Source organism: Pseudorca crassidens, chromosome 9 (assembly GCF_039906515.1).
Source record: "Pseudorca crassidens isolate mPseCra1 chromosome 9, mPseCra1.hap1, whole genome shotgun sequence".
Classification (NCBI taxonomy): Eukaryota; Metazoa; Chordata; class Mammalia; order Artiodactyla; family Delphinidae; genus Pseudorca; species Pseudorca crassidens.
The window spans coordinates 96,357,187-96,366,520 of record NC_090304.1 but is presented as its reverse complement, the minus strand read 5'-3'; the positions used below and the strand labels follow the sequence as shown (position 1 = coordinate 96,366,520).

At 60.3% G+C, this 9,334-nt stretch overlaps 1 protein-coding gene across 4 annotated transcripts; it reads left to right on the top strand.

The window, feature by feature from the left end:
* The first annotated feature begins 1,184 nt into the window (after positions 1-1,184).
* Positions 1,185-9,108, top strand: MCAM (melanoma cell adhesion molecule). 4 transcript variants are annotated; one of them, XM_067751302.1, is made up of 16 exons: positions 1,185-1,312; positions 3,132-3,256; positions 3,354-3,561; positions 3,647-3,717; positions 3,813-3,900; positions 4,966-5,145; positions 5,222-5,343; positions 5,427-5,589; positions 5,685-5,803; positions 5,890-6,031; positions 6,199-6,320; positions 6,428-6,569; positions 6,668-6,739; positions 6,930-7,077; positions 7,400-7,517; positions 7,998-9,108. In XM_067751302.1, the coding sequence occupies exons 1-16, from the start codon at positions 1,246-1,248 to the stop codon at positions 8,025-8,027; spliced, it is 1,917 nt and encodes a 638-aa protein (XP_067607403.1). In that variant the 5' UTR covers positions 1,185-1,245; the 3' UTR covers positions 8,028-9,108. The 4 variants fall into 4 exon arrangements, with proteins under 4 accessions (XP_067607403.1, XP_067607404.1, XP_067607402.1 ...); XM_067751303.1 differs by lacking the exon at positions 1,185-1,312 and adding an exon at positions 1,609-1,982; XM_067751300.1 differs by lacking the exon at positions 1,185-1,312 and adding an exon at positions 2,022-2,426.
* The last annotated feature ends 226 nt before the right edge of the window (positions 9,109-9,334 follow it).

The window sequence follows — 9,334 nt, the reverse complement described above, 5'->3', positions numbered from 1 at the left end:
GTCCCCGCGGATGTGGAGCCCTTTCCCAGGGCCAGGGTGCTTGGGGTCTCTATGAGGCAAGTCCGTCTCACTTGCCAGGGCCTTAGTTCAAGAGGCCAGAAGACCCAGGGTTTGGGGATGAGAGGAGCTGCAGGGTCCCCCTCACCTCACTGTGTGGCAGGTCCCACTCAGGCAGGGCGGCCTGGAGTCAGTTCTCATTCCTCCTCCGATCCCCTACCCCCAGCTGCTGAGCCATAGCCATAGGTGAGCTTAGGGGGCTTGGTGGAGGGGGGCGGAGCCCTGCTGCAGGGGGTCCTTTCAACCCTCAGGAACAGCAACAGGTTCTGGGGGTCAAGCTGGAGACCTTGCACCTGTTAACTCTTTCTTCCCCCTCTTCTCTTCATTCAGGCAAGAGGAAAGTGAGTCCAGGCTGGGCTCAATGAGTGAAGAGGGCAGAAGCAGAATTCTCAAGATCTGGGCTTGGACAAGTGTGACAACCTAGGGCCTATGAATTCAGCCCCTCCCTCCTTCCTCTAGTCAGAGACGGGCTTGCAGGAGCTGGGGTGGAAGGGGCAGTCCTTAGAACACCATCTCCACTCGCCAGTACAGGTACCTCTGGGTCTGTGGGCCCCGGCTCAGTGTTCTTCCCTCAAAGCTGCCAGGACTGCCAGGCTTGGGGGCAGTGCCAGGCCGGCGGCAGCTGCAGTGGTGCAATCATTCTGGGAAGCCTGATTTTCTCTGTGGCAGGGGTCCGGCGGGGTGGAGGAGGAGGCGGGGAGAAGAGCCTAAATGGGAGGGAGGCCCCCATCAGGGACACCAAGAACCTGCTCGGCGGCTCCCCCGCCAGGAGGTCCCCCAGGGCTACACGGGCTGGCTGGGGCTGCGCAGGAGTGAGCGCGGCGGGGGTCTGACCCCGCGGGGCTCCGGTATCCGGGCCAGCTTCTCCTCGCTGCCGCCTCGGCCAGGCAGTCCGCCCCGGAGACACCTGTCACCGCCCCCTCTCCGTTCCCCAGCTGGGGGCTGGGAGGAAGGCTCCGGCCTACCCCCACCCCGCGCCGCGCGGCTCCGCAGCGCAGCTCCGGGCATCTCGGCGCCGGGCCCGCCCCCTAGGGCTGCGGCGCGCGGGGCGGGGGCGTGGGGGGGGGGGTGCTGCGCGGGGCGTGGCGGGCCGGCCTCGGCGCTCTGGCCCCCTCCCCCGCCCCCCTTACGTCAGCCCCCGGCAGCTGCGAGCTCCCTCACTTCGCTCTCGCCCTCCGGCCGGGAAGCATGGGACGGTCCGGGCTCATCTGCGCCTTCCTGATCGCCGCCTGCTGCTGCTGTCGCCGCGCCGCGGGTGAGTGAGCTCGCTGGGGTGGGGGGGGCCCGCGCCCCCAACGGAGCGGCCCGGCAGTCCGGCGGAGCGTGCCCGGGAGGAGAGCTGGCATCGCGGCGGGGGCCGGGGCTTTGCGCTGCGTCGTGCGCTCCTCTCTCCGGGTCCCAGGCACCCGGCGCGTTGCGCGCGTGCAACTCTTCTTTGCAGCCAGTTTGCAGCCTCTATTCCAGACCTTCCCGGGAGCAGAACTGGGGAGGCGGGGAGGGGGCTGCTGCCTGGAGCGGGAAGGGGTGGAGCCAAGTCCCTGGGGCCGCTGGTGAGAGCTTTTTCTCAGGTGCTTTCTCTGGGGAGCCCGTGATTGGAGCTTTGGCGGGAGGCGCCTCTACAGCGCATCCCCAAATCCTGAATCCCGCACCCGCCTGTTGCTGGGAAAGGCAGCTTTCTTAGCTGGAGGGGTGCGCCGACCCCTCCCTCTCCCGCCTGGGCTTCGAGCCAGGCTGGAGGTGAGCGAGATGGGGAGGAACGGCGGCTCCCACCCCGGCAGGGCGTTGGCAAAGCCTGGAGGGCGGTGTGGGTCGCCTCGCGCCTACCCGGGTGACGGGATCACAGGTGGCAGGGACGAGGGATCGAGGATTACCAGAGTGGAAGCGCCCCAGACTTGTTACACCTCCCGGAATGGGACCAAGTTCAGGTGGGAAATGCGCCCCTGCACCTCGGAGTTTTTCTCTGGAACTGCCTAGGAGCCGGGCGCTCCCGGGTTCACGCTGCCCTTGTATGGCCCGCAACGGTGTCGCTTGTTTCTCTTGGCTCCCTTTCCCGGGCTCCAGCCGCTGCCTGGCTTAGATACCCTGGTTGGGTATCTAAGCAATACCCAACTCGATGGCCTCGTGCCCATGCCGACGGTGTCCCTGGGGTACCCTTGGCTGCTGCCTTCCAATCCCTTCTGGGGAAAGGGCTAAATCGGGCTCCACCCGCTGCAGAAGGTCCAGCCCCACCCGGCCCTGCTCTTCTAGCTCTGGGGAAACGGAGTCAGGGGTGTGGAGCTTTTGCTCTGGCTTGAAGACCACTGCATCTGCCCTTGTTATCTGGGAGCCAGCCCAGGCCAACCACCCGGGCACCCGAGTCCAGCCAGATGGTATGGAGTGACATCACCTCCTCGCGGGGCGGGCAGCGCACTAGCACCACTGACGTCACTCCTGCCCACTGCCTGGCCCTTGGCCTGACCCCTGCCCTGACCCCGGGGAGAGATTCTGGCCCCCTCCGTGACTCTGACCCCTCCATACTCACAAGACTCCCAGGATGGGGTCCCCTGAGAGTGTCGGATGTTCACGGCGGTGCTGCTTAAGGAGTATGAAATAAGGGCCTCCTGGCCAGCGTTGCCCTTTGGGTTTTATGGGGGATTTGGGGAGGGGGTGTGGGGGGGCAAAGGGTAGAGATGTCTTCCTCTGGGTGTGGGGACAAAAAGGGCCTGTGTGCCCCGGCCTGGCACATGCCTTGCATTCCCACACTCTGAGCTCACCCGGGGAGGAGGGAGCCTGGAAGGAAAGGGGCCTTCCTCTTGGCCCAGAGCCTGGGTTGCCCCTCTGCCAGCCTCATCTGGGAGGTTTCTGGTGCTCAGGGTCTCTGCTCCAATGACCAGAAATGTCCATCCCCAACTCCCTTGAACCGGGAGAGGGCTGGCCCAGGGTTCGGGGGTAAAGAGTGGTTGAGGGGTAGGAGAGGACAGTGCCCTTCAGACCCTCGAAGTGGCAGGAAGAGCAGCTGCAGCGGGCGGTGTGAGTGGAGGGTATGGAGAGCAGCTGGAGCTGACACAGCTCCTCCCCCATTCCCTCCCCGCCAGGTGTGCCTGGAGAGGCTGAGCAGCCCGACCCGGAGCTGGTGGAGGTGGAAGTGGGCGGCACGGCCCTTCTGAAATGTGGCCCCTCCCACTCCCCGGGCAACTTCAGCCACGCGGACTGGTTTTCTGTGAGTGCTTGGGCCCCAGAGAGGGCAGCAGGGGCGGGAGGCTCTGCCCTTCATGTAGCCCCAGGACGCTCACCTCCTCCCTGCCACCTCCCCTTAGGTCCACAAGGAGAAGCCAACACTCATCTTCCGCGTGCGTCAGGGCCAGGGCCAGAGCGAACCTGGGGAGTACCAGAATCGGCTCAGCCTCCAGGACAAAGGGACTACTCTGGCCCTAACAGGCATCACCCCCCACGATGAGCGCATCTTCCTGTGCCAGGGCAAGCGCCCTCGGTCCCAGGAGCACCGAATCCAGCTCCGTGTCTACAGTGAGTGCCCTGTCCGTGCCTGGTGGGCAGTGTGGGGCTTCGGAAGTGGTGGCCCCATGCCCCTCCCCATTTCTCTCCCTTGTAGAAGCTCCGGAGGAGCCACTCATCCAGGTCAATGCCTTGGGCATTTCTGTGAACAGTGAGGAGCCTGGGGAGGTGAGATCTGCCGGGGTGGCCGGCGGGTAGGCAGGAGCTAAGGTGGGCTTGGCGGGGTCGCAGAGGCAGGGAGACTCACACCCTGTCCTCCTTAGGTTGCCACCTGTGTGGGGAGGAATGGGTACCCCCTTCCTCAAGTCACCTGGTACAAGAACAGCCAGTCCCTGAAGGAGGAGAAGAACCGTAAGTCATCCTCTCTGCCCTTAAAAGCCATGCTTGTGGCACAATATGGGGACCACCTTGCATTTTATTTTACTTTTTTTTTTGGCCACACCACGCAGCATGCGGGATCTTAGTTCCCCGACCGGGGATCGAACCCGTGCCCCCTGCATTGGGAGCGCAGAGTCTTAACCACTGGACCACCAGGGAAGTCCCTATTTTACTTTTTTTTTTAAGTACACAAGTGATCCTTGAAAATATTCTCATAAGAATTCAAACTATGGAAAATCTAGAAGGAAAATTTCCTTCCTGCCCCAGACCCATTCCCAGAAATAGCTGTGCTGTCAGTGTGTACGTATTCACACGGATGCAATCCTTGATTTCTAGCCTACTTCTAGGTACTTACTCACACATGTAAATATATCTAGGACTACATAGGCTTTTGTTTTTTATTGTCTAAATCAGTGGTTCTCAACTAGGGGTGATTTTGCTCCCCTCCGGAACACTTGAGTGTCTGGAAATATTTTGGGTTGTCGCAAATGGATAGGTGCTACTGTCGTCTAGCGGGTAGAGGCCAGGGATGCTGTAAACATCCTACAGGGCACAGGGCATGTCCAGCCCCAAACGTCAGTGGTGCTGAGGTCGAGAAACCCTGATCTGAATGACACTGTGCGCTATACATTGTTACACAACCTTGTTTTCCTTTTGACGACAAGTCTCGGAAATCTTTCCAGGTCACTCTATTTAGATCTACCTGATCGTTTTCCTACTGCCAGCATTTCACACGGTGTATGTAATATAGTCTAGCTAACCATTCATTCCCATTAGTGGATGTCCAGAGTGTTTTCTCATTTCCTTTTTTTTTAAATCCCTGCAGCAGTATTTGCACACATCCTTGTATGTGTGCCTATGTGTGTTTGTCTAGGGTAGATTTCGAGCAGGAAACTGCTGGGTTGAAGGGCCGCAGCTGGCATTGGTACCTGGCCCTCTCTCTACAAGGGCTCCCCTGCCACGCCGACCCAGGAGATCATAGGGTGGGGCTGGAGGCGGAGCTGAGGCCGAGCCCTTCGCCCCTTCCTCCCTGCCCAGGGGTCCACATCCAGTCGTCCCAGATCGTGGAGTCGAGTGGTCTGTACACCTTGAGGAGCGTTCTGAAGGCACAGCTGACCAAGGAGGACAAAGATGCCCAGTTTTACTGCGAGCTCAGCTATCGGCTGCCCAGTGGGAACCACATGAAGGAATCTAGGGAGGTCACTGTCCCTGTCTTCTGTGAGTACCGACCCATCGCTGTGGGGCTGGGTCCTGCTAGCTCTTGGGCTGAGAGCTGCCCCCTTTGCCTGTGCAGACCCGGCAGAGAGAGTGTGGCTGGAAGTGGAGCCTGAGGGGATGCTGAAGGAGGGGGACCGCGTGGAGATCAGGTGTCTGGCTGATGGCAACCCCCCGCCCCACTTCAGCATCGGCAAGCAGGTGCGGGGGCCTCTGTTCTGGGTGCAGGGGGGCAGCAGGAGTGGCTGGAGGCGCACTCTGATCACGCCTTTGTCCTCTCGCAGAACCTCAGCACCAGGGAGATGGAGGAAGAGAGGACCGATGACAACGGGGTCCTGGTCTTGGAGCCCGCCCGGAAGGAGCATAGCGGCCTCTACGAATGTCAGGGCCTGGACTTGGAAAGCACGGCATCGCTGCTGAGCGACCAGCAGGAGCTGGTGGTGAACTGTGAGGGGCTGGGGGCCCAGGACAGGGGGACCAGGCTGGGGCGAGAGGGAATTTGCCCCGCCCTGTCCTGCCTGACACGATTGCTGCGTCCCCAGATGTGTCTGAAGTCCGGGTGAGCCCCGCAGCCCCCGAGAGCCAGGAGGGCAGCAGCCTCACCCTGACCTGTGAGGCAGAGAGTAACCAGGACCTTGAGTTCCGGTGGCTGAGAGAAAAGGTACCCAGGTGGGCTCAGGTCTCCGGGGCAAGGGGCTGTGGGGTGGGTGTGCCTAGGAGTGACCTCTGACCCATCTCTCACCCCAGACAGGCAAGGTGTTGGCAAAGGGGCCTGTGCTCCAATTACGCAACCTGAAACGGGAGGCAGGGGGAGGTTACCGCTGCGTGGCATCTGTGCCCAGCGTTCCCGGCCTGAACCGCACCCAGCTCGTCAACGTGGCCATTTTTGGTGAGGCCCTAGGCAGAGATCAGGTGGCCCCTTGAAGCCACCTTGAGTTGGGTGGTCTCAAGCTCTTTGGGGACCGAAAGCCACCCGCTGCCCTGGGGGGCTCTGGTGGGGAGGGGGGTGGCAGGCTGGCAGGGTTTGCTGTCTCACCCTTCCCCGCCCTGCCACAGGGTCCCCGTGGATGGCACTGAGGGAGAGGAAGATGTGGGTGAAGGAGAACTCCGTGCTGAATCTGTCCTGTGAGGCATCAGGGCATCCCCGGCCCAGCGTCGTCTGGAGCGTCGATGGCACGGTGAGCAGGCACATGGCAGCCCCCAGGCTCTCGTCCATCCCTGCGCGGGCTCTGCTGCCACGACCCGGCATCCTCCCCACCCCTGAACTGCGTCTCCTTCCTTGTAGGCCAGCGAACAGGACCAAGATCCGCAGAGTGTCCTGAGCGTCCTGAATGTCCTTGTGACCCCAGAGCTGTTGGAGACAGGTGCCGAGTGCGTGGCCTCCAACTCCCTGGGCAGAAACACCACCGTCATTATCCTGGAGCTGGGTAAGGGCTTGGTCCTGCAGAGTGGGGTGGGGGCAAGCCCAAGCAGGGCACGTTCCTATCCCACCCACCCCCCATCTGTTTAACCTCTTTCACCCCAGACTCCAACAGAAGCACTAGCCTCAGCACCTCCACCGTCAGTCCCTATGCTAGAGCCAACAGCACCTCCACAGGTGAGCTGGGCTGGATCGGGAGCAGGGTTGCGCCAGGGCGTCCTCACTCTGCCCTGACCGGGAGCCCAGGGGAGCTCAGTCGAGAAAACGATCAGCGGCCCATCTTCCATCAGCCCTGGGCTGGGCGGGGCCGCGATGGTAACATGGCAGCCTGGGGCAGGGAGTGACTCGGGGTGTCTTTTTGGGACAGAGAAAAAGCTGACAGAGCCCGAAAGCAAGGGTGTGGTCATCGTGGCCGTGACCGTGTGTGTCCTGGTCCTGGCTGTGCTGGGCGCTGTCCTCTATTTCTTCTACAAGAAGGGCAAGCTGCCGTGCGGACGGTCAGGCAAACAAGAGATGTGAGCACGGCACCCGGCACCCCACGCCCCACCCCATCTCATGCTGCCAGCTTGTTGCCTCCTCAGGGATGTTCCCCTGCTGGCCCCTGTGCCCACTGAGCCGTTAGGAGCAGGAGGGGGACCCTGGGTCTGAGCGCTCCCCGCCTCACCGCCACTACCCAGCTTCCGTCCACCACACTCCTCCCTCTCACCCCTGTGGCCCTTCCCTGAGCCAGACCGGAGCACCTAAGAGCCCTTCAGTACCCAGTCCCACGTCCCTCCCAACAGCCCCCATTCCCTTGCCCCCGAGTTGCCAACCTCTTGCCTCCCTCCCTCCTCCCAGCACGCTGCCCCCGTCTCGTAAGGGCGAATTTGTAGTTGAAGTTAAGTCAGATAAGCTCCCAGAAGAGATGGGCCTCCTTCAGGGCAGCAACGGTGACAAGAGGGCTCCAGGAGACCAGGTAGGAGGCAGTTCCTGTGGCCAGAGCCTGACACATCTTCAGGCACCGGGAGTGGCAGGGGCTGACGGTTGCTAAACACTAACTTTATCCTTCATCCTTCCCTGTTGGAGTTGGGGAGCCGGCCCCATCTTGCCTTCCTAACACCACGCACAGACGATAGGGCCAGGCAGGTGGCTGAGGGACCCCGAGAGAGGGTAGCTGCCAGGACTGAGAGCAAGACCCCGTCCCATCACCATTTCCTGAACAGAGCTGGCGGCTCACGTCACTAGGTGTGAAGTGTGGCCCAGTGCGATTCGGGGGCCTCATCTCTTATTCCCGCCTTGCCATCCCCACCCCCTCCCCGGCTTCTTCCCTCCAGGTGGCTGCACCTAGTTCATCAGCTGTGGCTTTGATCCCTCCTCTCTTTTAGCGCTCACACCTTAAACCCTGGTCAGTGTCTCTGAACACCCCCCCTCACTTCTGCTCTTCACCCATCTTTAGGGAGAGAAATACATCGATCTGAGGCACTAGCCCACCGAATCACACGGCGCTCCCTCCCCTGCCTGGAACATTTCCTGTTCCCTGCTCACCTTCCTCCCCAGCACTCAGGATGGTCACCAAAGCCTCTAAAGTGGACAACACAGAAGACCCCCCTCCAGCTCACCTGCAGACCCCATTTCAGAGGGCACACGGGCCAGGACCAGAGCTGTCCTGAGAAGGACCTCATGTGGCCCTGGAGGCCCCCTCTTCAGGGACCTGTCCACCACTGTCTCAATGTGTTGAGTGACGCTCATGCCAAGGAGGGGGCCTCGGTATCCCAGAAGCACACAGGAGAGTCTCTTGCAGAACTTGTTTCCTCTTTACACATATGGATGTAAATACCTGTCTTCTACCAGCAGCCGAATTAGGCAGCCTATTTATCTTGAGCTGACTTCCTGCTCCACTGCTCCAGGGCTGGCTTCATAATTCAGCTGTATCACTGAAGTAAGGATGCAGTGAGCCCAGGCCTCCCTGCTGGTGACGTATGTTGCTCACCCCAGTTCTGGAGAGACCCCAGCAGTATCTAGAAGCAGTTGCCAGCCTGCCTGCCTGCCTCTGGAGTCCCCTTTGCGACACTCTTTTCTTTCTCTGGGCAGAAGTCAGGACCTGGTGTCGTCCCTTAAAAGGTTTCCTGGGTGTATCTCATTGTCCCTGCAGTAAGGAAGCTGGGTGCCGCTTTCCAGAGTTAAGGCGACTGGGCCCGAGCCCCTGCATTCATTTGGCTCCCCTACCCTCTCAAGGAATCACGTAAGACTGAATGCTGGGGGTAGGGGTTGGAGATGAGGTCCAGACTGTCCTTTACGAGGGTTAAGGCTATAAAGTTATATTAGCAGCAGACTTCTACAGGCTGAGCTAATGGGCCTAGACCTTAGAAGAAAGGCCCTAATGGGAGAATGGTACTTGGAGATGAGAAACGGGCCTGGCTAGAGCTTTGGGGTATGTATGTCTCTGCGTGTGTCTGTGCGTACGTGTGTGTGTATATATATGGTTTTGTTAGGTTGTAAATTTGCAAATTGTTTCCTTTTTATATATGTGTATATATATGAAAAATAAAGCTTAATTGTCCCAGAAATCTTACACTGTTTTTTATTCATCATGGGGTACCACAGCAGCCTGGGGCCTCCAGAACTGGCACTGCACCAAAAGGAACACAAAACCCTTTGCAGTTGGGAGCAGGGACCGGGGGTTACCTCTGCTTCTGAGCAGAGGGCTCAAGCTCTGACACAGGGGATAATCAACTATTGAGCAGCAAAGCTGCCCTGCTCTATCTAGGCAGCTTGCAGAGCCTGGCGAGCTGC

What these genes read in the sequence shown, in the direction of transcription:
- MCAM (XM_067751300.1), top strand. Translation starts at nt 2,171, where the DNA reads ATGGCCTCGTGCCCATGCCGACGGTGTCCCTGGGGTACCCTTGGCTGC. An exon ending in GGTCACTGTCCCTGTCTTCT is followed by an intron (nt 5,146 to 5,221) that starts GTGAGTACCGAC and finishes TTGCCTGTGCAG; the next exon opens with ACCCGGCAGAGAGAGTGTGG. An exon ending in AGAGGGCTCCAGGAGACCAG is followed by an intron (nt 7,518 to 7,997) that starts GTAGGAGGCAGT and finishes ACCCATCTTTAG; the next exon opens with GGAGAGAAATACATCGATCT.